General features: G+C 36.5%; 1 protein-coding gene across 1 annotated transcript; it reads left to right on the forward strand.

Annotated features, from left to right (window-relative positions):
• The first annotated feature begins 6,222 nt into the window (after window positions 1–6,222).
• On the forward strand, window positions 6,223–24,567 carry LOC117780053. Its single transcript, XM_034616432.1, has 3 exons — window positions 6,223–6,264; window positions 21,378–21,910; window positions 23,027–24,567. Exons 2-3 carry the CDS (start codon window positions 21,503–21,505, stop codon window positions 24,026–24,028), a joined length of 1,410 nt encoding a protein of 469 aa, XP_034472323.1. The 5' UTR covers window positions 6,223–6,264; window positions 21,378–21,502; the 3' UTR covers window positions 24,029–24,567.
• The last annotated feature ends 1,269 nt before the right edge of the window (window positions 24,568–25,836 follow it).

The raw sequence follows: 25,836 nt of genomic DNA on the forward strand, positions 1-25,836 counted from the left end.
ACATTTGCACACACAATTAGCTATATTGATTCATATTCATTAAAGAATGTTCAAAATGTGCTACCTTTCGTTAAAAATATTGTAAACAAAATTAAAAAAATTAAGTTTAAATTAAATTAAAAATTCCAAACTTTTTTACTCTTTTACAACTTTAATTTAATAAATTTAAGAATTTGGTTAATAACTGGGAGTGTCTGTGTGTTTTGTTGTTGCCGCTGGTTTGCTTTTAATTATTGTTTTTACCGCCGAAATATGAAAAAACAAAAATGGAATTCAAGAGGTAAAAAACTATTTTTTAGTCAGCGACTTTCGGAAAAAATTTTTAATTACATAGCTCCGTTTGCCAGTGGCTCTAGGGCGGTGGGCATGGTCGGAACTGTAGCAGTTAACATGTGTGTTGGTAAACATCCAACCAAACAAAAAAAATGTGAAATTGTGAAATTGTGCAAACTGTACGAAGTAAAAAATACACTAGAATTTTGTTAAAACTGCGATACAACAGGAGTTTTAATTGGGATAGAATAAAAGTGAATTCTATCGTATATATGAGTAACTAAACTATTTGGAAACAAAATTTAATTTAATTTATTTTTACTGAGAATGTTTTTGTTCTTTATTCAATGTACATAATAAGAAAAGCTAAAATTGGCTATACGTTTATACCATAGTCAAAATTAGATATTAAATACTTTTGTGCTTTATGTTTTACTTCAATACGAATTAATTAAATTATGGAATTTCCTACAATTATATTAATTTTTTATTTGTGTAAGTCTGTTCAGTAAGTCAAAAAAAGTTAGTAAACCAAAAATCAGAATAAATTAAAATCGCAAACAAACGATTGAAATAGTTTTTTGCAAACGCAATTTGACAATAATGCTCCTTAGGAAGAATAGATGTTGACAGACTTTACACAGCAAATGATAAACGAATGACACTAAAGTGAAACAGTAGAGCATTCGCTTAAAATAAAAACAACACTAAAAGTTCCTTTTGGTACGTGCGAAATGAATGCGAAACCCGTGAGCGTACAAATTTAATAAATATTAAATGAGTTTGTCAAAAGCATACACACACACACACGCTCGCACACGTACAAGCATTCACATACAGAGAGAGAGAGAAAACGAAAAACCCTTGTTCCAATTACAGGATGCGAAGGTCCTGTGAATGGCTGCTGGATGGTTTCGATAAGGTGCCGCAAAGAAAATACCTTTAAGCCATACACAAAAAGCACTCACAAGCGACTCAGCAAATAAACACGCACTTACAGGCTTACAAATCTTTATCGCCCCGCCCTCATTCCGCCCCCGCCCTTAATCCCCTACACTAGACGACACATTCCGGCATAAATAACATGTGACAAAATAAATGCCACTAAAGTAAAGGGGCCCAAAAGTCAAGTCAAACACGTAGCTTGGACTGCTGGGAAAGGAGGGGCTTAGGGGGAATTATTTCGTGTCCTTGCGGCATGCAACAAATACCAAACAAATCGATGCCATCCTGAATGCCATGCCCCATGAAATAGCCGGAAAAAAATGTGATTAAAAGCACATAAAGCAAGCAGTGGAATCCCCTCTCTGCTCCCCGCTCTCTCTTAACGGTCTACCCTCCTCGGTCGCCAGAATGTACGAGCAGTCGTGATGTCTGTCCTTGGAATGCCAAGTCCTTGTTTTGTGCGTGTCGCAAAGTCCTAGTTTGGCCTGTCGCAGCGGAACTTGTTGAATAAATAAGGAAATGAAAACCAAACCAAAAACACAGAAAACTGTCACAGTCTCACAGGCTGATTGCTACACAGGAATTCCTGTCCCCCCCATCCCTCTGTTCCTGTCCGCATCCTTGTCCAAAAGGTGGCTGAGCCTTTCAAACAGTTTGGGTTGAAACTTGTTAGTTGGCCCATTAATGAAAGCTGCAAAGCGTGAAAAGTCCGAATAGTCATGCTGATAACATCATTATGATGACCATGATGATGATGACGGTAATGATGGAAAAGGTGGCATTCTCTAATTGGTTGAAATGGCAGGAAGTGTCAGGTAACCAGGTTGCTTCTATTCACAACGACAGATTCGTTTTCATTTGTCCAGATACTGTACTTATCAACGATATGACTGAAATGGCTTTGAATTGGATTATTAGATGTTATTCTGTCGGATAAGAAGCTTTAAGTTTCGATATTCAAGTACATGCATTTATTAAAAACATTAACAATAATAAGCTTTTATAAATGTATAAAATTAAATTTGAGCTAAGTCTCAATTTTACTTGTCTTTTAAAAAGTAAATTAAACTTGAATCAAACCCGAAATTCTTCCCACCCTTTTTTCAGATTGCTCAATACTTGCTACACAGCTAAGTGTGCCATGTGAATTCAGCGAATAATTCATGAATATATATTTGTATTTGTATTTGTTCAACATTCACACGGCTAGCGAACAATACATTGTTTGAGTACTGCTAAACAGTTCTATACAAGTGTGCTTGCCCAATCTAATGGACAACACTCACTTCAGAGCTGTGAAAAGAATTCACAACATACACACACACACACACCGATAATTGACTGGGCCACATGGAAGAGGCAAAAATCCAAGTTATGATAAAGTTTTTGGCTGGAAGAATCAGCTACACTGAAAAAAAAGACCAAGTTCTAAAATCAAGAACATTCATCTTAAATATTTTGTTCTTAAAATAAGATTATTTTAAGACCAAATTACTAAAACTAAGATTATAAATCTAAAAAAACTTAAAATCTTAATATAAGAATAAAAATCTTAAATTGTTAGGAAAGTATAAATAGGAACTATTTCGAATCAAACAAATGATGGCACCGTGGCGCTCTGGTTAGAGAGGCCGTTCGAATCCCCCTCATAACAAATTAAAATAACATTTATAAAATTACTACAACAGAATAAAATATAAATAAATCAAAATTTAAAAATAAAAAAAATATAAATATAAAAAATAATATTCATTTATTTTATTTTTTGATTTTAATTTTAAGAACATTTATTCTTAAAATAAGAACTTGGTCTTATTTAAAATGTTCTTAAAATCAAGATGTGTTCTCTTAATTCAAGAATTTGATGTTCTCGACGCATTTTTTAGACCAAAAATCTTAGTTCTGAGACCAAAATCTTGATTTTAGAACATTTTTTTTATCAGTGTACCTGGGCATCTACTCTATATGCGTTTTGGGTCGTCTTGTTTGCTTTCAATTTGTATCCAAATTAGAAAACATTTCGCCTCGTTGCGTATACGCCGCATTGCACAAAAGTGCGTGCCTACTATTTTTTTTTGGTATTCGGTTTCGACCAAGTTGTGCGTGCCATTATTATTATGACTATTATTATGGTAATTATTATTACTATTATAAAGCTAAACAAGTCTTTCTATAACTTTTTCCTTTAGTTAAAATTACTTTTGCGAGCGGGCCGCTTTGACCTTGCGACACTGTGCGCCGTCGACAACCCATCTCGACCGACTGTCACACTTGGTGGCAACCCTGAAATGATGGCAGTGAGGCTTACATTGTCCTTGCGCTGCCCTTTGTTTTAGCCAAGTTGCAGCTCGAAATCTCAAGAGTGGCAAAACGTAATTGAGAGCGGCAGTTGCCTAGTTGTTGCATACTTCTTACACCCACTGTCCTCCGTTTCAGTGACTTATTGTGCTCAATATTTTAGCCAACTATCTTTCTCTCTTTCACTCTCACTCTCACTCTCTATCTTTCTCTCTCTCTGTCTCTGTCTATGTATATTCGCTTGTCCCCAAATGCATTTGCATGCTGATTGCCTTTGGCTTTGCCTGTGCACTTTTCCCTGCTTCAGGGATACACAATAACTTTTCGTTTTGCAATAATAATAGCAACAACAACAAAAGACGGAAAACGATAAAAAAGGACTCATAAAACTTTTGCCAAGTGCCAAAACTCTCGAAGTAGACAAGTTGCCGAACGAAATTGCTTTTAACCCACACCTCAGGACCTTCCCCTCCCTGTCTCCCCGCCTTGTCCACCATGACAATGGACAAGCTCTAAAAGCGCACAAATGTTGCACAATTTGTTAGCCATAAAGCTGGCCAAGTATTGAATAACAAGTACACATAGCTCTTGGTATAACTAACAAAGAGGGGATGACTCAAGGAAGGGAGTCATGTTTCATGTGTGGAATGTATGTTTCGTAAGAAACATGATTAACATCATCAGGATTACTTTACGAAAGCAACAGTTGCTCGTTATTTCAAAGCAGGACATGCATAAGGATATTATATCACAGCCATAGCAGGTGAAACTAAGTAAGTAGATAGTATATCTTCGCCATCGGAACTATGGAATGGGCGACATTGTATTAAAACGAGACACTAACAGACCATTAATCAACCCAAAGAAAGCCAGAAAGTTATAATCCAGAACATAAAGCCAAAGGTAACCAAGGAAGTGCAGACAAGCTAATAGCCCACTTAGTAATGAATAATTGCTCCTAAAGAAACATTTTATTTCGATTTTATAAGTGAAGCTGAAATATGTTCCATAACCTATGAATAAGTCGAATTGGCAATATTAAAGCTTTAAATTTGACAGAAATAAACCTCGGAGGACATAGGAGTTCTCAGCATAAAAAAAGCTCTTCATTCATTCAATCTGTTAAAAAAACTTATTTGATGAAATGAAAAAAAAAAAGATCTATTACATCGAAACTTAAGAATAAGTGTAAGCTCAAGCAGATTTGTATAATCGAAGCTCAACTAGACTTGGCGTTATCTATAATACACTGACACAAAACCTTTTTGTTCTCGACGCATTGCTAACCTGACAATTCGAAGTTTTGTGGTAACAATAATAAAGATAAAAAGCTCTTAAAGTTAAAGAACTCGCGAAGCTGAACTTGCAACACATATCAGTCAATTGATCAGTCTGTAGGATATAAGCTCATCAGTTTGCTCGATATCTATTTTGGAGTCATGAGGCCACTAAATAACTTTTTGTTGTTAGGACAAAGTGGAGTCTCATAAAATTGTTGGTATTGTCCTCGGCGGTATGAGGAAGGATCAAGTCGGAGAAGCATTTTTGGCGGTTGGCTGCATTGTCTGCAGACTTAGCTCATAAATAACTTTTGGGCTGCGGCATCTGTTGCAGGCTTGGCTTCCACTCGCATCTTTGGCCAGGAAATACACCTCTTAGCCAAGTTACAAACCAGCAACAACAAAGAGCAGCTTGCAATAAATCATAACATTGTAGCAGTCTATTGTTGTTGTTTGCTGCTGCTGTTTGCAGTTGTTTTGAGTTTTTCTTAATTTGATACCCTGTACACAATAATAATTATTTTAGTAAAAATGGCAATTATCACGGATATGAATGTCATTGTGTTTTTAACTGGAGAGCGTTCTTTATAGCAGCCTACTGGGTATCTTTCAGTCTTTCAGCATTGTCATCTTGAGCATTATTACTTGCTTTATATTATTTTATGGCAACTGGCATTGTTGTGACAGTTGTTTTTCTGATGCTAGGCCTTGTTCTTGTTGTTGTAGGTGTTGTTGTTGATGCTTCTGCTTCTGGCCAACGTCCTCCGCAAATCCTGTCATGCAAATTATGTTGAGCCTTTTGTCCGAAAGCAATGGCCTGGCATATATTTCTTTTATTGTACGCCTCTCAACGCTTTATTATTATTTTATTTATTTGTATATACATTTATATATTTATATATATAAACTGTTTTTTCTTATTCTTTCACATGAACAGTTGAGATGTCTGTAAAAGATTAATAAAAAAACAAAATGCTTTGCCATAAAGTCTGTGTAGTCTTTTAGCGTGGAAATGCATTAAAGCGTATTTAATCTGTGTGAAAATGTGTTAAATTGCCTTAAATAAATAATGCGCAAAAAAATATTTGATGAAAATTGTTTTCTTATTTACATAAATAAAATTAATTAAAATTATTTATTCGCAAATATATATTGAATTCGCAATAAAAAAAATTTAAGGAAAATATTTATTTTTAATTTAGTTAGTTTAATTTAATTAATTAATTTTTTAGGTAATTTGAGCAATTTAAAAAATATTCAATTAACGGCAAGCATAATATTTAAGATAGCAGAATCACAATGTATTCATTTTATTTATACATGTACATTGTACATGTATAGAATTTCAAACATGTTTTATTCAATATTATTGTTAATTTTCATGTAAATTTTTGTTTTGTTTATTTACAGCAATCCAGGCAAGCAGAAACAACAAAAAATCTAAGCAAAAATCGATTAAATTAAATAGGTAAGTGAAGTATTTTCATAAATTCATAGTCAAATGTAATCGGACTAAAATGACTTGAAACTGTTTTTCTACTTTCTGAATTTATTGTGTTGCTTGTGCTTAACCTGTTGCTTTCCACAAAAAGAATGTTCTACTTTTGTGTTAAAATGATGTTCGTAGTCTGTCTAATAATGGATTCGAGCTAATACTTTACCAGCGCCCACACACACACACATTTATGGCTTAACATTTAATTAATATATGTTCTCGGGCTATTGTCCTTGGCACACGCAGGACTTCAAGGCAGCCAGCTGCATTTGCATTAGGTCTCATTTCAAGATTCAAATGCCAAGCAATTTATCCGCCCACAATACACACATTTTCAAGGCTCTGCAGTACCTTGTATACACTATTATTGATAATCCTAAAAGGAGAGCACAAACGATGTGTGGAAGGGAAAGAGTTTAATCCTGCAGCAACAACTCAGCCCAATTAAATCTAATTTGAATAGAAAACGAATATTGCATTTAAATGTTTATAAAGGACAAAGGAAATTCTCAAACATTGCAGCTTATTATCTAATTTTAGTTCATGCTAAAAGTGGCTTATTTCATTAAGCTCTTTGTCAATGCCTCAACGGAAAACCATTCTCTATAATTTAGATAATTACCATACACACTTTGAATTGTGTTTTAACTCATTTTCAACTGCTTAGTTACTTTTGAGTTCATCTACACGTTATTAATAGCCTATTTACTTGAAAAATTATAAATGCAGGTTGTTGTCGAGAGAGTTAATGTGATTATTATTCCCGTATTTGTTAATAAAACGAAGTATATAATTAATTGCCACTTCTGTTTCTTTTTACTCTATTTGGTTTATTGAATGATCACTAAAAAAACCACTATATTCATCTAGTTTTTAAATAAACTGTACATATACAATGCATATCACGCATACGCCCTGTAGCGTGCATGCAAACTATTAATACAGTTATGTGTGTTGCAAAGTCACTTTGCAGGGGTTCCACTTAGGAGTCTACACTTGACAAATTCATCAAAAGTGGGATATAAAGGATGTGCAGGAAAGTGAGTGTGGGGAGCATTCGATTGGCAAGCTAATGAATTATGCAGGCGGCTGGAAACGTTCCATTTGTGTGGCATGTGACTAAAATTGAATTTATGCAGAGGAAACATTTTCATTTTGTGTCCATGCAAGATGGTGGCAACACGACTTTCGATTTATGCGCCACATGTTGGCTGCCCCACATTGCAGCTGTGAGAATTCCGCGCTCTCTAATTGTGAAAGCCGATAGCTGGAGGCTTAAATATTAAATACAACTGCTTGGCTCCCCTTGATTATATGCCATATACTCTCGCTCGCTCTCTCTCTCTCTCTACATATATATAAGAGGGCTCCTGGCTCCTGGCTCCTGGCCTGCATGGTGGATAAAATGGCGGCCGTGCCAACTCATTTGACGCCCGACTGGGCAAAACGTGGCCATTTCCGCAAATGTCTTTTTGCCAAGCCGAGCGAAACGTGAGAAATAAATTTTAAATGCAAAGGAAGGCCGCAATATGGAACTGTGCTCTGAGTACGTTTTATACCCACTTAGTAGAAGTGTGTTTGTGGGGGGGTATAAAATCAAGTGTAATGAAAACTTCAAGTTGATGAAATCTGAAACTTCCGAGTGAATTGTATTATTTAAAGAATTGATTATTTCAGCTTGTAGATTTTTTGCTAGGAGCCTGAAATTATATATAATAGAAAAGTTACTTTAAGGTTACTTTATTAATTATACAATATAAACTTGAAAAGCTATAGTGTTGTTGTGAAGTTATTCATATGCATGAATAACAATAAGAAAGATATCAATCATATTTTTTAGATGTGAAAAATAAGTTTATCCCCATATAAATATCTATAATATCTACAGTAAACATTCTATACAAGCAACTCACATAAAAAGTTGCTCATATAGAAAAAATTAGCATACATTTCAAATTTAATCAGTTTTGCGACATTAAGATAACTAAGAAGTGGTGGTAAGGGTTTTTCTTGCCATCTTGCAATTGATTAAAAATTAATCTTTTTCTTCAAGAAATCGGTTTTCTGTTTTTTCTCCGTTTTTATGGAAGTATGGAGTTAAATTTAAAAAAAATACTAGTTGCTTGTATAAAAAAACTGAAATCAAAAAATGTTTTAATGTTTCAATTGAACACTCTAAAACGATGCTTTGTATCGCATTAATACAGGGTATTTATCAGTCCATCATTACGGCTCACAGTATTGTTACTTGTTGATTTTACCTGAGCGGCCTGAAAGGTAAAACAAGCGAAGGACGAAGGACTCGAGCACAGGCAGGAAGAGGGACAGACGCTGCAGATTGGCCAACGCCAAGGCGACCGACCAGAGGCAGATCCAGAGCCAGAAACGGATCCAAAGCCTTAGCCGGGGCCGGGGCCAGAGCTTAGCTAGAGCCGGGCAAGGTTGTTAAACGAGCCCCGGGCAAAGCTCGCTAAGAGACTAGAGAGATAGAAAGAGACGCAGAGAAAGAGAGGGAGAATAAAAAGTGCGAGTAAGTAAGTGAGATGTATGCGTAAAAGAAAGAGAGAGAGAGAGAGAGACCGAGTTAGAAGGAGAGAGATGTATTGCTGGAACAAGACACGCTTGCATATTTAATCCTGTTGATTTTTATTTGTTTCCGTGTTGTTGTTACATGTCCTACTATTTTTATGGCTTTTTATCTGCCTGACGATTTTGCATGCTCTTTGTTGGCAAACAGTAGCATCTTTTCCCTTCTCCCTTCCCTCGGTGGTAGTAAAGTTTAACATTTCGCTGTGAAGGTCGTCTTGGTAGCAAGACATGTACATATTCTGGTTTTCACACGTCTCTGCCACAGACACGGCATCATCAGCTGCATCTAAGTAAGTTCCATAGCTGTTTACTATCTATTATTGAAAATTTTGTGGGAAGAGAAATTGATAGACGCACAGAATAAAAGACAGTGTGAAATGTTATCTGACAGCTTGAAATTGACCAGCCTAAGTTGGATCGAAGGTCGAGTTAATTGGTCATTATCAATTCATGTCTGGCTCTCAAGTTAAACTCGACCCGAGACAGGCGACAGGCTTTTTATTACTGAGCACTTACGGATTTTTTTTCAATATTTGCATTCGATTCGCAAAAAAAATGTATCAAATCACGGGTATTTGGACTTAAAAATACAATGCAGTTTATGTTATTTGTAAATTCGCTTGAGTAGCCTAGGGATAGGGTGTAATATGGCAAATAAGACGGGTAATAAGTAAGTAGATTTGAAAGCAGTGATTTAGTTTATGATGACATCAGATTCAACAGTGCTTGAAACGCTTTTTAACCTGTACAAGGTTAATAAAAAACAATATAAATAAATATTTATAAGTGTCAAGAGTCACACAATTTTTATTTCAATGTCACTTTAAAGCAGAGCACACACAATCAGCTGCATTAAATAAATCACTCCCTCCACCGGTGGCACCTCTCCCTTGCCCACAATTCGCCCTCCCTCACTTCGACTATGGCGGAAACTGGCACAAACAATTTAAGAGGTGGCTCATTAAAAATCAAATACCGTAAGCCAAAATACAATTCAAACAAGCAACTCGGAACTAACAATTCACAGAATCGTGTGAAGCGGACAACGGAACAAGGGAAGGGGTAGTTGTGGGTGAAGGGCTACGGGCGACGGGCGACGGTTTGTGTTGGTGGTGCTGGTGGTTCCAAGTTGGTGGCCCGACTGCGCCAACCACAGCGGGTTAAGCGTCAGTCTAATTGGTGCGTGTGGAACGACCCGTTCTGATCAACCAATCAATCAATCAAACAGTCAATCAGGCAGTCAGTCAATGCAAGAACATTTCAAAACTAAGTGATTTATTTAAGCAGAGAGCAGTTGTTTGTGGCCAACTGGATTATTCTAGTAAATTTAAAATGCATACTGTGGATGTTTAAAAAAAAATATCTGTCTACCTATAACATGCTTAATAAGCTGAAAATGTTGAAAATGGAATATGTATCAAAAGCGCGCATATATAGAATAAAGAACATTTAACAAACTATTCAAAACACAATAATAGATATTTGGAGTCTTACCCGCAGTAATAAAAATAGTAAAAATTACGATTTTGGGAAATTGCATCACAAATGATGAAAGTGTACAGGAATTATTGTATGAAACTTACTCCTATCCAATAGTTGTTCACATTATCTTATAAGTATATTTATTTATGTAAAAAGCAATTCCTAAGTGTTCCTGCCAGTCTTAAAAGCTGAACAAGTGTACGCTCAACGTCTTTAAGGATTTAGGAAAGAACTTAGTATAATATTGACATTAAGTTGACATGACTTAACGCCAGTCAAAGACGCATTGAGCTGCTCAGCTAACCGCAGCTTAAATTGCATTGGTAGCTGTTACATCGACAGCAACAGGCAATTTAATGAGCATCAACTTCATTAGCTTCATCATTATCGTCATCATCAGGTTAGTTAATCAAAATGCCATTTGTAGTTTTTTTTGTATTTACGTGTATATTCCTTTCCCTCTCTCTTTTTCTATTCGCTTCTCTTGCATTTCATTCTTGCTTGCGGTCACATTGAATGGCGAAATTAACTGGCAAATTGTTGTAGCATTTTGTGGTTCTTTTTGCCGACCAATAAATCGGCTTAAAACGCGCCAAAGAATTCGCTTTCATGTCTACAACATGACGCTTTTTCTTTCATAAAAGTGCACTTGTTTTCTTTTTCCTCTACCTTTCATACTTACTTTCTTTGCTTGGTTTATTTTTTATTTTGGGCAAAAATTCTAAAATTACTTGACCGCAACAATGCGCCAAATTGAGGCAAGATGTTTTGCTCCACTTAAAAGACTAACACACACACACACACCTCTGATGTGTACTTAATCAGTTGAAAGCGTGGCCAAGTGGCTGCATCACGTATACGCACGGAATCACTAGCAGAAACCATTAACCACTTTGACTTCAGATGTAGCTGAAATATTTCTAGCTATTTCCAAAACATTTGGGAGTAATCAGGCTGCCAGTGGGATTGCCAAATCAGCAAAATGCGATCATCAGAGACACTTTTGTTATAGATTATATACAAAATCTATCGACACAGACCCAACCCTTTTTAAAGTGATAAACTGTAAAATATAAGATAAAACTAAGGCATAATAATTGTCTTAGTTCATGTCTAACTTCAAGAGAGCATTGTGCTAATTTAGAAATAACCTTCGGCAAAAAGTATAAGTGAACCTCCGTTTCTTATAACTATAAATAGGATAAGCAAAAAGAATTTTAAGTTAATACGAAACAGAATAGAGAAGAAGTTAAGATGAAAACCAATTTATATCTGACTTCGAAATGAAAAACTAATTTTAGAAAGATTGTTGTTATGTGAAAGTTAGTAAACTTTTCAGTTAATTGAAATATTCTCACCTTGAGAGGTTTTTCTTCATCTCATTCTATATGCGGACTTCATCAGTCGCACAAAACCACAAACTAAATACAAATTTACAGCTTGCACAGTCAGAAAAAGAATTTCACAACTTTGCAACAATTTTTTTTTTTTGCTTTCAAATATTTGCGATTATTTTTCTGTGGTTGTTGTGAGCTTTCATTTTCATTTTTTTCCCTTTATTTTTTTGCTGGCGGAAAACAATGGAAATGCAGTTGTTGGCTTCAGAGAGTCGTTGCTAGCCATATATCACCCAGCTTGGCTGTTAGACGCTTAAATTTGTTGCCATTTAGCTGGAATTGCAATCGTTTTAAAGTTAAGCGTTGAGCGAGTGAGGGCGTGTCTAACCCGTCCGAGGAGTGGCCAAGCCAAAAACCAGGTGAACCACTGCACCTCATGACCCATACTTATGTATATATACATATGTATATATTGCCTGTCAAGCTCAGCTCCGTTATTTTAATCTCCTCTTCTTTCAATCCCATTTCTCTTGGCTTTCCCCATTGACTACTGCTGGCGATGGACACGTAGAACTGACATTACATCGATTGACTTCTGATTGGGTAAGCTACTCTTCTGTCCAACTAGTTTGCCACCAGCTACTGTCGTCCTTGTCTCTGCTCATGTGGCTGTCATATGTTACTCATTTGCCGCGTTGCAGCCTATTTGTAGGACGCTCACGTAAATACTTTGATCACTTCTGTAATTGTATTGTTATGTGCGCAGCCATCAAATATTCATTGTCAATTAGGGCCTGTGGCCCCAAAAACACAACAGCACAAAATAAAATTTGGTCAACTTTTGGCAAAAGCATCAAAATTATTTATTTAACTTGGGTTTATATTTTATCCGAGTTTACATTTTAAAAATTTACACAAATGTTATAAAGCATATAAAGTCGTTGAAAAACAGTCGAACTTTTCATCAGTTAGATATTGTAAACAGCAAAAATATGTGAATTGGAATTTTTATTATTATATTATTATTATAATTTGTAAAAAAAAAAACTGTAAAAAAATTGTATCTTACTATAACTAAGTATCCATGTAAGCTAGAGCTATTGTTTTAAAATTTGACAATTATATACACTAGAAAAAAAAGTTGAGGACTAGTGTAATATGCTAAAAGCTTGCTGGCACTAATATCCATTATTGCCTCCCTTCAGGCCACTTTCTACATTCAGATCATGGGCTGGACAGAATGGTAGCTTATCATATTGCGATTGTCTATAAAGAATGCAGAGTCAGGGCTAATTTTAAGGGGCTTTTAGCCAAACGTAAAGTGCATTATTATGACAACAGTATATTGATTAGATTAACTGGCTTTTAGTTGCATCATGAATGGTTACGAGCTCAGTACTGTTATTTTAAGCCACATGCCAAGGGTTTATGCAATTGAATTGTATGTTGCACAAAATGTTCATATGCAGACGTAAGACGTGTCCCAGTCATAAAGTTGCCAACAGGAACATTTCCTTGCCACTTGTGGCATCAACGAATGCACGCTGTCTTTAATTTTCTATAGCCAATTTTAGGGCAACAGAGCCAATTTGACTGTAACTTCAAACCAAGTCGAGTTGGGTTGAGTTCAGTTAAGTTCTCATATTGAGCTGCTCGTCACGTAATGCTCCATTCAACTGACAGCAGGTGTAACAACGGGACATCTTTGCAATGGGAAATCATTTGCTGTACTTGTTTGTTGTTGCACGTGCAACCAACTGCGGAAAGGATAAAGCTTTGTTTTGCTTTCCCTTGTTGTTGTCATCGCTGTTGTTATTACAATTGTTGTTGTTGTTGTTGTTGTTGTTGTTGCGTCGATAAGTACGTTAGAGCTGCAAAGGAAAAGGGTGTTTGTGTGTTTGGGGAAGTGCCCGAAGGATTCGAAATGAAGTCGATGGGGACCAGAAAAACAAAAGGATTTGAACAGCAAAACTGATTGCAGATGCTGAGTGCACTCAATATGCTTGTGGCATAATAAATACAGTATCACTTGGACAAATCAAACAGCTGTTGCGGCAACTGTAAACGATATTCAATTTGTATAGCTTTGACAATAAGTCGCTTGTTTTATAACTGCTTTATAAAACTTCTCACATTTCATCTGATTTGCCTAAAACACATTTTCATTTAAGAAAATGAATTTAAAATTTTATTATGAATTTCAATCAATATTTTTGAGCACCTTTTTGCAAAATTTAATTCCATGTCTGTGAAATTACAAAAGAAAAAATATGTTGAGGTACTTTTGATTTTTAAAGATTAGTAAAACATACTATATAAAATTATTTTATATATTGAGCAACATAAATTTTCAACCTTAAGTTCGAATATTATAAATGTATTTAATATAACATTTAAACAGCTAAAGTTGTAAGTTAAATCCCTGCACATTTTTTCATTCGAACATAAATCAGCTTTAAAAAAAACAAATATCATATTCTTAAACAATTTGAATGCCAGACAGGTCAAAATGTGTGACCTGTGGTTAATCCAGAAAGACCTTGCGTTATTTTCAGCATTGTGCCCAAACAGTTGTGTTTTAAGCCTTATTAATGATGTGCGTTTGTTTTTGTCTGCAATGTCTGTAGAATGCTTTTAGGCGCATACACTCTGCGGAGTTGCGCATTGGGATTTATGCGTAAAACGTGATTTTTCCACAGTTTTTACTTTGCTCGTTAAGCAACGTCAAAAAGCAGACGTAACCCAGTCACAACTACCAGTTTCCCCACCCTCACTGTCTCTCTCCCTCTCTCTCCCATTCTCTGTAAGGCTGTCTCTCTCCCAGTGGATCAAACACGTGCATGCAGCTGCCCCAGGGACACGGTTACAGTCCTTTGGCTCCGACCGTTCGTTTGTTTACCTTGACCACCAAAAACATGAAAGGACACGTGTCAATGTTGTCCAACGTCAGTTTGCCTCTTTTTATACTTGTACTTTGTGGCCTGTCATACATCATGGTCAAAATGTTAGTACAGAACTCATGAAAAATGTATGAGATACCCTAGAATTTTCATATCTCTACATGCAGGTGTTCTTTCTGCTTTATGAACATGAATAACAATGAATGCTGCATATATGAATATAAATGAATGTAGCTGTGTTACAGAAGTGAGTAGCGATTAGATGAGTGAATATCCGAAGCAAATTAAATTATTGAAACAACACTGGTAAATCAATGTTAAAGAGATTAAATGCGGTTTTTTCATTATTCCGTTTTAAGTTTGCAATACTTAAAACAGTTTATGCCAACTGCATAAAATCATAGTTTCATTTAAAAAGTGGAAAATTTAAATTTGCTTTAGGCATACTTTAGGCACAAGACAAAATAATGGTAACGAATAAAACAAATAAATTTTCCAACCAATTCAATTGAATTATAGAGCTTGATAAAAGTAAGTTCTTAATTCAATACCACATATACATATATATATATATATATATATATATATTGTAAAATACATTATTCAAAGTGATGAATACAAAATTGAGTTTTTTAGCTAGCCTGGAATCTTACCTTTGTAAGAGGTGAGAAATTCCTTCTATTATTTATTACATTAAATAACTTAAGTAAATTTAAAATGCTAAAAATGGTTTGAAGAGAATTCCCAGAAGTCTTCGCAAAATGTTCAAATTGGTTTCAAGTGAATTCCCCGTAGAACTTTCATCTTAATGCCAAATAAAACAACTAGATAGTTGTATTTTGTATTTACACCTCTGTCCTCAAAGGCGGAGCTCGTATTCATTTCCAAGCAATTATACACGGAAACTTCAGTAGCTACTTCAAGTGGGTTTTCTATTATTTAAAGGCCAGGTGATACAATTCCACTTCAATTTGTTCATGGACATGGGATGGGGTGGGTCGGGCTTGGGGTAGATGAGTTTCCATTATGCAAAGCGCGGAATGCTGATAACTTTTATTGGCGGAACGTGACTGTAATATGCCGCTTCACACGCAAAATATATGTGCGAGCGGCAATACAAAAGTGCATTAAATATTTACTCAATCAATAACACATATTTTTGCTACAAGCCGTGGAGAGACGAAAAGAGGGAGGGAGAGGAGAGTTGGAGACGCGTTTCAATTACCTGCACCAAGGTTAAGACCTTATTCTCTCGGTTCTCTTTAATATATTTTCCTCAGTGCCGAGCAACAGATTCTTTGGAATCAAACTAAAGCATGTTATCATTTTTTAGGCTCTTATGGTCGCGGGTTTGGCCCCTTGAGCAACTGGAAGTTTGAATAATTTATTAGATCTCTGGCAAACACTTTTCATCTCATTTTTGACTTGCCATATAGTAAAAGCTTCCCTCTCTCTCCCTCTGTATGTGTGTGTATGCATGCTAATATTGTTGTTTGTTTATTTGTTGTTGAAATTATGCGTAAGTAGCTGAATTTGATTTGGTTTTGCCAGAGTGTTCTAAAAACAAACCTCCCCGATTTGGTTTTGCTTAAGGCGTAAGCAATTTTATTTCACATCGAAAATTTGTGAGTTAGCTTCCACTTAAGTTTAGAACAATGCAACTAAATCCCATTTAAGATATGCTAAAACTAATTTCAAAAGTGCCTAAAGCTTGTGAAATTTTGTGTGACGTTAAAAATTAGCTTAATAACAGGTTGAAAGTTGTCTGTTGGTTTTTCAAACCATTTTTGGATAGCTACTACAGAAATAACGATATTATCGTGAGAGTAAAGTAAACAAATGTAAAGAATTATTAATTATGATTAAGAAACTTTTGTATGTTATATAATAAATTGGTTTAGCAACATACTTTAATTGGGTCATTGAAAAATGGCAGAAAGCAGAATTTTTTTTTTTTACAACTGGGAACAACCAGGTATCAATTAAAATCCTTTATGTAGATATTGTATTGCCAGAAAAATGAATCGACTAATATGGAAATGCGTTGTCCGTGAACATTTTATGCCTGCTTTAACATAAATGTTATTCACTTTATTCATAGACCATTCACAGCCGGCAGTCGCATTAAGTTGCAATATTGAGAGAGAAAAATGAAAATTCCTGTGATTATTTGATGAACAGCGAAGGGAGCAGGTCACAGGTGATACTCGAATGGTGACAGCACTTGAGATGAGGCGAGGGAACTAGGGAGAATGTGAGAAAGTGAGAGAGGAAGAAGGTAAATGGGGAGAAGCAGCACACAGAAACTGCTCATTTAGTGCTCTTTAAGCGTGGAATTTCATGTTGTTGTCATTTATTATTGCTTTTGTTGCTTTCGGTGGCAGTGGAAGAAGTTTGGATGCTGGGAGGCAAGAAAGCGGAAGAGGCGTGGGTGTGCAACGGTATCCAGCAAAATGTTAGATAATATCATTAGGCTCGCTGTGCATAATTTAATTAAAATGCTCAGTGGTTTGCTGTGGTACTTATGGTTGTGGTCTCTTATTGTTGTTTGCTTTTTCTCTTGCTATTGTAGTTGTTTTCTCGGCATTGTTATTAAAATTTAATTAAAATGCTATTAAAAGCAACAGCTTGCTGTGCCACCAAATCTACCAAATTGTTAACGCCAAATTGATTGTCCAGCCACTTGGCAACGACTTAAGTACACTCACACACCCAAACACACACACATACGCATGCTCACTCAAATTGACAAACATAAGTCGTACTCAGACTCGACGATTTAACTTGATGATCCTTGTCTTTATTTAATGCACACACAATGACAATGGCCACACACTCATACACATACATAATAAGACACTCATGCACATACACAGTGACATACGTGTATATCCTGAGCAGGCAACGTGAAAGAGTCCGAGCTGTCCAATTATTTAATTAATGTCAAGCATCTAATGTGATTACGCCCGCAGCAGATAAGCACAGTTTTGCTTACACCTTACAGTTTTGTAATTACAGTTTGAGAGCCATGTAATCACGTTGAAGTAAACACTGAGAACCAACTGGCAGTCTCTCTCTTTCTCTCATTCTCTCGCCTAATCCCAAGTCTGTAATTTGACAGACTCTAATTAAGTGGTTGCAACAAAGGATTAGAAGCGACTTGGCAGCTTGATCAATCAACAAATAACTAGTGATTAAAAAGATAAGCTTCGAAAGTAACAAGCAATATCAGGGAATATATTGAAGGAAAATTAAAACTACTACAGAAGCAACGGGATATAATAAAAACATTAAATTTAATACTATAAATCGAGATGAACAGAAAGACAAGAAAAAATGGGGCCTAAGGAGCTTAAATAACATTTAAAAATGCAGTAAACAGCGAGTACAAATAAAAAGTCCTATAAATTCATAATATGTCATAGGTATCAAGTCAGTCTTATCTGATTAGAATTAAATTAAATGGACTTAAAGTTTAAGTAAATGAAGGGAAATTCTACTTTAGAATAAAGAAGTTGATTTTGCAGTATAAGATTACCTGTTTACTGACACTTTAAGCCAAGTTAAAAGCAATTATGTGCAACTTGTCGTCTGTTTGATAGAGAAAATGTGAAAAATTTCAGATATGATGGACAGAAAGCCAAAGCAGCTCAAGCAAAACAAAGAAAAGAAGGGAAACAAAACGAAAAGAAATGACAAGGCAGAAAAAGAAGAATAAAAATAAGAAAGAATAAGAGCATGAAACATTTTTAACATTTTCATTTGGAATAACTTTTAGCTTTAATTTGTGCAATTCATCAGCAAAAGAAAGCAGAAGAATGATAAAGAGACCCAAAGACAATGTCAGAGACACAGAGGAAGAGGAAGAAAAGGCTTAAGATACTTCCGTTTTCGCTGTCAAACGACCAACAATAATGACGGCAAAAAATGCGAGAGAAAAAGGAAGAGGAAAAGTGTGGAAAAAAGGGGCAGCTGGAATGCAACTAAAGTGGAGAACATGCAATTGAAAACAATTAGCAAATATGCCAGCCAAGGCCAAAAGCACGCACGTCTGCGGTTACCTGAGATTGGAATTACATTTGGTATCTGGCAACGTCATTCGTCTTTCCGTCTATTCTTCAGTCTGTCGGTCAGTCTGTTGGTTAGTCTGTCGGTTAGTCTGTCTGATTACGTCTAAAGAAGAACGATGATCATTCAACATCAATGTCTGGCAAAAATCGCCACTCATTCATCATTTTTAATTATGACAATTGCCCGCTCCTAGAATCTCTACTTAGCCTGGAAAGTGGCAAGCCTGTTGAATGAAAAGCTTGGGAAAATAATGCTGCTCACGTGCCTATTAACTGTTAATGGCATTGCTGATAGCCTGACTAGGCTTTTAGGGCCAAATCCAACAGATTTTATGGCAATCGCCAACGTTTAGGGAGCTTCGATTTATAGCCTGCCGCCAGCATTTTCAAATACCTTTAATTACCGGGCTAATAACATTTCATGCCTTGTCTTAATTAAGTTTACAGATATTTGGTACCTTAGATCTGTGTTATTTAATTTATTTAGTTTTAAATCTCATTTCAAATTGAAAATAATTTAAGAGTAGGATTTATTAACTGTATGAAAATATTAGAATGTATTTAAAATGTATGTCGAGATTTGCCTACAGACTATTACTCAAATACATTGATATTAAAGAAATAAGTGGATTTAAAACTGCACTAATTTTGCCAAATTTAATACGATTTCCCAACGAACTACTCTTCTGAAAATAAATTGTGATATGTGATAATTGAAATTATTAAAATGATTGATTATAAATTTTGCATTCGAATTGTTATGTTTGCTCTCCTTCAATTAACATAGTTTCCAATTTGTGATTTAAGCAACTTCAAAATAATATTATCATGTGGCTGGCAAACAGACAGACAGACATTCTGACAGCCTGACAAGCAGTTGGCTCAGCTAATATCCTTATCAGTCGGACACAAAAGTAATTAACTAAGGAATGAAGGTATGATGGAAGGCGTGAGTTCGTAATGAAAGCAAAAAAGGGATACTCATAAAATTATAATTAGGAGGATTCTTATCGGGTCTAAAGGGAAACTATGCAGTCATCGCAGCGCCATAACTTTGCCATGTTATAAACTGAAATGTTTTTACATAAACACATAAATATGCGGTTCTACGAGCGACAACGAAACTAATTAAATCAAAATGTATTCAAATTAAATTATTATAATTGTTAAATGTGCCACATAAAATGGAAACGTAGCGTGAATTTAATGGAATGTGTAAACCATTTCTGTTCTTTTGGCTTGTAATTTTTCAATTTCAACACAAAAAAATTCTCTGTTGCACTGCACGAGAAATTTGCATGACAGCTGCCGTATGTGGCGTATGCGTAATTTGTGTTATTCTCCATTATAATGCGCAATACAAAGCTAGCTATGCGAGTGTGAATAATTACCCGAAACATACCCAAAATAGAATGCTCACCACAATCGCCATGGCTCAACCTGCGGTGCTCATTCAAGGTGTGTCTCTTGCCCAGGAACAGCTTGTGGGCGGGTGGGCATGAGGGCATGTGGGCGTGTCAGCTAACGCTGACCATCGGTGCGGTAACCTTGACAAATGTGCAGGCTCAGGTTTAAGCTCTGACTCGCCATACTTATGCAAACATGCGAACTGACAAACAGAATGAGATGAGAGCACAGACTGTGGTTTCTGTGACTGTAACTATCACTACGATACTGTGAGTGAGTCACATTTACTTAAATGTAATTCAATAAAATTAAATAAATTCGGACAGTAGCCAAAATTTGAAAACACGCTCCCTAGATTTTATTCGAAGTTTTTCCTATGTTATAGTCCACGGTTTAGATCAAACGTAAACTTTTTCGCTGGACCTGTTATAAAAATTTTAACAACAAATAAAACAAGGGTCGATTTGAACGAACTTCGGCCAGGATGGACAAAACCAAGTTTATTGCATATTCTATCAGTTTGATTAAGATATCTCAAAAAACAAAAAAAATTTTCATACTAAAACTTAATTTTCGATTGAGCGTCTCTATTGCAGCTATAAGATATAGTGGACCGATTTTAGCCGAATTTGGTCAGGATGTACATTACCAGCCCAGATGCGTATTCTATCAGTTTGGTTCTGATATCTCAACAAATAAATCAACTTTTTCATACTAAAGCTTAATTTTCGGTGTATCGTTCCTATGGCAGCTGAATGATATAGTGGTCCGATCCATAAATAAAAACAAACTTGATCTGCCTAGGTATCCAGGAACCTGCATACCAAGTTTTATGTGTCTAGCTTATATGACCTCTGAAATCGACGCGTTCAAACAGACAGACGGACGGACAGACGGACATGGCTTAATCGACTTGGCTGTTGATCCTGATCAAGAATATATATACTTTGGGGGGTCTGCCACGTCCCCTTAATTAATTTGCTGGAATTGCACAAGTAATAATTACAATTAAAAGTTTTGGGACTTGTTTTGAATCGTAACAGGGATGAAGAGAGGTAGTTGCTGTGCCACAAAATGCATATACCCGTGCAGCAATGCAGAATATATGAATCGGTAGTGTCAATCAAGCTGGCTTTGCACTTCTTCCTCTGTAATCACTTTATGTCATCTACTCAGAACTGTACTGAAAGGTATCTGGGGATTTTTTCTACAGTATCAGCCATAATTGAATGTCCCTGTCGTGTGGACCAGTAAATATTTTCCATTAATAAAACATTTGCGACATTTTTTATGCATTTCAGCAGCGTTGATTCAGTGGACATCAATCAAGCTACAGCGGACGTGCATGTTGGCCGTCTAGCTGATTGCATGTACATCGCACCCTCATCCTCCATCCAGGACAGACCCCTCGCCCAGTCCCAACCAAATGTATGCCGGTCGCGCCACGCAATTCGCCAAGACTATCAGCGGTATGGCATGCAGCATACAGAAGCAGCCCTCGCAGCCAGCACCCACAACAACAGGAACCACAATGGTCATAGCGGCATCAAGTGTTGGCATCGGCGGAGTCAGTACTGTGCCCTCCACACCCAAGGTATCGAAAGCAGCCCAACCACGGGGCTCGTTGCCAACAGATGTACATCAGCCGCCTTTGGAATTCCAATGGCCACCTCCATTGCCCGTGTCCAGTCACACAAGCAACTTGCGGCTAAACATGATGAACCAAGACCCCAAGGATTTGCATACAGCCCGCGCCATGATTGAGGAGCTGCGCTCCAAGGTTCGCTTTCAAACCGAGCACATCATGAAGTGGCGTAAAGCATACGCCATGCAGGTAAGACCATTTATTAATTGGTATACAAATTTAATTTCTTATATTGCTGTTTTTTTGGTTGTACGTGTATATGAATACTTCACAAAAAAAAACTTCTTTCCAGGCCCCAAAATTGCTGATATTCAATTTTGTGACTAACCATAAATAAATTGTTTAGGCACTCGGCACTCTGCAAAAAAACCTACTTTAATGTATAACAAATCGGGAGCTTTAGTTAAATTTGCTTTACATTTCGATCGTGTATATATTGCTAGTCGCCTTTCGCACCATTCGTGCTGCATTCGTCACTGGCGCGGACTTACGTAGACTTTACGTGTTGAAACAAACCTTACCTTAAATTAATAGGGCAGATAAAGACTATTTTATGTGGTAAAACACATGGCTGTAGCTATAAAATTTTTAGGGATTGTCTAAAAAAACTAGTTTAAGTTTAATTAAAAAAATTAAAAACAATGAGCGGTTACAGTCGAGCACGCTCGACAGTAGGATACCTTGAGCCCAGATACTCTGTACTTAAAATTGATTTTTAAACGATTGTTCCTATGGCAGCTATATGACATATGATACCGATCTGTACCAAATTTGGCCAGGATGTATTACACGAACTAAAATGCATAATCTATTAGTTTGGCTAAGATATCTCAAAAATAAAAAACCTTTTTACACTAAAACTTGATCTTCAACTGAGCGTCTCTATGGCAGCTATATGATAGAGTGGGCCGATTTGAACAAAATTTGGGCAGGATGTCCATTACCAGCTCAGATGTATATTGTGTCAGGTTGCTCGAGATATCTCAAAAAACCAAGAAGTTTTTCATACTAAAACTTCAATTTCGATCTATCGTTCCTATGGCAGCTTTATGATAAAAGGGTCCGATCTAAAAAGAAAACAAACATGATCTGCGTACGGTAACCAGGAACCTACCTACCAAGTTTGAAGTCTCTAGCTCTTATGGTCTCTGAGATCGACGCGTTCAAACAGACGGACAGACAGATGGACATGGCTCAGTTTATAAAAAAAACTCATTCTAGTTTGTTTATTTGATTTGGTATTGCACCGTAAAAATTAAACTTCTTATGAAAATCTATTTTCTCTATCCGCTTTCCCTTTCACAGGTGCAGCAACACTATCGCTATCAGAAGGAAAAGTCGGATCAGATGAACTCTCTCACATCTCAGTTGTTGTTGCTGGAGTCGCGATTGAAGCGGAAGCAGAAACAAATCTCGAGCCTGCTGAACCATCGGGAGGTGACCATACATAAACAACAGAAGATCATTGACACCTTGTCCACACGGTTGGTGGATCACGGACTGGAAAGCATTGAGGCGAGCTATGCTAACGAGCTGGACTCGCTGAACGACTCGGATTCGGCGGTGGTGCTAGAGGACATTGATTCGGATAGCAACATGACGCTGGGTAACCGGCGCAAAAGTAGCGGCGGATTGGGTGGAGTGCTGGGCAGCGATGGCATCACAATAGTCCGCTCCATATCGGATGCCATCGAGACGAATATGAATAAATATGGAGCTGCCAGGCGGAATAATTGCTATTTGCGACGCCCGGATATACTGGAGACTGTCTACTCCGTGGAGGAAGATCCCGAACCCACGTCGGATGTGGCCGAGAAGCGCGACAAGTTCAAGAATCGTTCCGATAAGGCGCTCAGCTCCAGCTCTACTGAGGGTCAAATCGATGCAGCAACTCCAGCCTCGGTCACGTCCACCACACCGGAGAAAGCCAAAGATTCGTCAATAGGTCCGGCAATGCCGGTGCCACGTCGCCAGCTGGGAGGATTGAAGCGTTCGCCCAGCCACGATTCACCCTGCACCACGTTGAGCGTGAAGGTGCCGCAGCTGCAGCCACCGCATGCGCCCGCTGCTCCCGCTGCCGCCGATCAGCTGAACGGGAAATCGCAAGTGATCACTTATAACCGTGTAATGTCCAACCATCGGTCTGTGACCAAACCCAAGGATGTCAAGTACAAGCGGATCAACAAGGCCAAGTCCAAGAGCCTCGAGGAGCTGCGAGGTCGTCTCAAGAATCTCGTGGAGCGACCAGGTCTCGATGCTGGCTACACAGCCGGCATGATGCCCCAGACAGCGCAGTCGTATGCGTGACACATGCCACAGCCGGACGCAGAGGAGCAGCTGGCGAACAAGTCGACGGCGCCAGCTGCGCCAGTTCAGTCCAAGGCAACCCTATCCGCCAGTCATACGCCAGATCAGACGACGCCGCAGCGTCACAGCTTTCCCAAGCGGTCGCTAACCTTGCCCCGCATCCTTGTGCCGCAGTCGTTGACCGGGGGAGCGGGGCATTCTAGCAGCGGAGGCAGCGGGAGCAGCCATGGGCGTGGCGGTTTCTAGCAATTAAAGAAATTTTTCATACGCAATTGTGATAAAAAATAAAATTGTTTTCTCTCTCTGTCTGACAGTGTCTCTAAATCCCTTTCACTCTCACTCTCGCTATGTTTGTAGTCTCTTTTGTAACATTTGTTTCCTGTGCTCGGCATTTAATATGATCTATGTATAATTGTTTAATTTAATTTACTTTAATTTACTTTAATTTAGTTTTTATTATTAAACAGAACTGCATTTTGACCTTAACACTTAATATTATTTCACAAATAAATATGATTAGTACTCATTGCGTATTTATTTAAAAATATACACAAAAATTTGAGTTGTTATTATTTTCTATTGATTTCTTCTCAACAGCGTATGAAAAATTTCATTAAAAACATGAGAATATAAGAAACATAAAAGATACAGAAAACTGTTCTAAAATTCGCCTGCAAAACTTGTTCATAATTAATGTCAGGCATACTTTTGGGAGCATCTTTAAATTAAGATTGCTACTCTGAGAAGTGTGCTAAACAAACCGAATCGAATATTTAATTCGAAATGAAATTCGCAGCAAATACTACAAATTGAAAGGACTGTGACACATTTGCGTTTTTGGGACAATATGCAAAGGAATATCACTTGCAGGTGGGCTATCATATAAAATGATAAACTTAAAATCTTATATTTAAGTACATATTAGAATAAATTATGTCTGGGTGAAAATATTTATTAGGATAGGAAATTTACAAAAGCTTGCTTCTAAGTATACAAACTTAATAAATAATTAAAGAATATTTAAATATTTTTTCAATTCTTAGTTATAGCGAAATTCCCATTTCTAATCATAAATCTTCAAAGATTTATTTAAATAAAAATACTGTTGCAAATTTTTGGATTAAGCTTAACTGTTAATATTATTTTTTCACTTTAAAAGTATTATAATTTCAGAAAAATATGTAAAACGTATTAATGACAACATATCATAGACTCATATTGTATAATAAATACAGCTATGTTTTACACATCTCTCACAATTTAAAGACAACTCAAAAGCAGTTTTATATGTTCCTGTTAGTGGCTTTAATGGTAGTATTTATGAGCTATTTAGTATTAAATTAAAACCAGTTCTTATTAAATAAAAGAAGACGTGAAATACATTTTATATTGAATTATGTCTTGTATGCCAAATAAATATAGAATACTTCAGGAACACCGGCAATTTGGTTCGTTGTTTTTTAAACCCACTGTCACTGAAATCTCTAGAGGTTTGTGATTGGCTTTTGTTTTAAAAATGTTATATCTGATTGAAAGATATAGATGGTCATCCTGGTTTCACACTTACAAATACACGGATATGTTTGTTTACACTTTTTAATAAATATATATAGTTTACTGACGTACCTAAGTGTCTTTTTAGTTACCCAAAGAAATAGTTATTTATCCAATTTTTATAATATTTATATTTATGCCTTCTGTATTAAATTAAAAATTAATTATTTACAGAAATAATATATAGTTGTTGATGTAAATTAATAAAAACTCTAGCTAAATATAAGCTCTGCTCCATGGACTGTCTTCTAGAT

Source organism: Drosophila innubila (assembly GCF_004354385.1).
Source record: "Drosophila innubila isolate TH190305 chromosome 2L unlocalized genomic scaffold, UK_Dinn_1.0 4_B_2L, whole genome shotgun sequence".
In the NCBI taxonomy this organism is placed as follows: Eukaryota; Metazoa; Arthropoda; class Insecta; order Diptera; family Drosophilidae; genus Drosophila; species Drosophila innubila.

Excerpts from the sequence above, each read along its gene's own strand:
- LOC117780053 (XM_034616432.1), top strand. The coding sequence starts at position 21,503 with ATGTATGCCGGTCGCGCCACGCAATTCGCCAAGACTATCAGCGGTATG. Across the intron at positions 21,911-23,026 it reads GTAAAGCATACGCCATGCAG|GTGCAGCAACACTATCGCTA; the intron begins GTAAGACCATTT and ends TCCCTTTCACAG.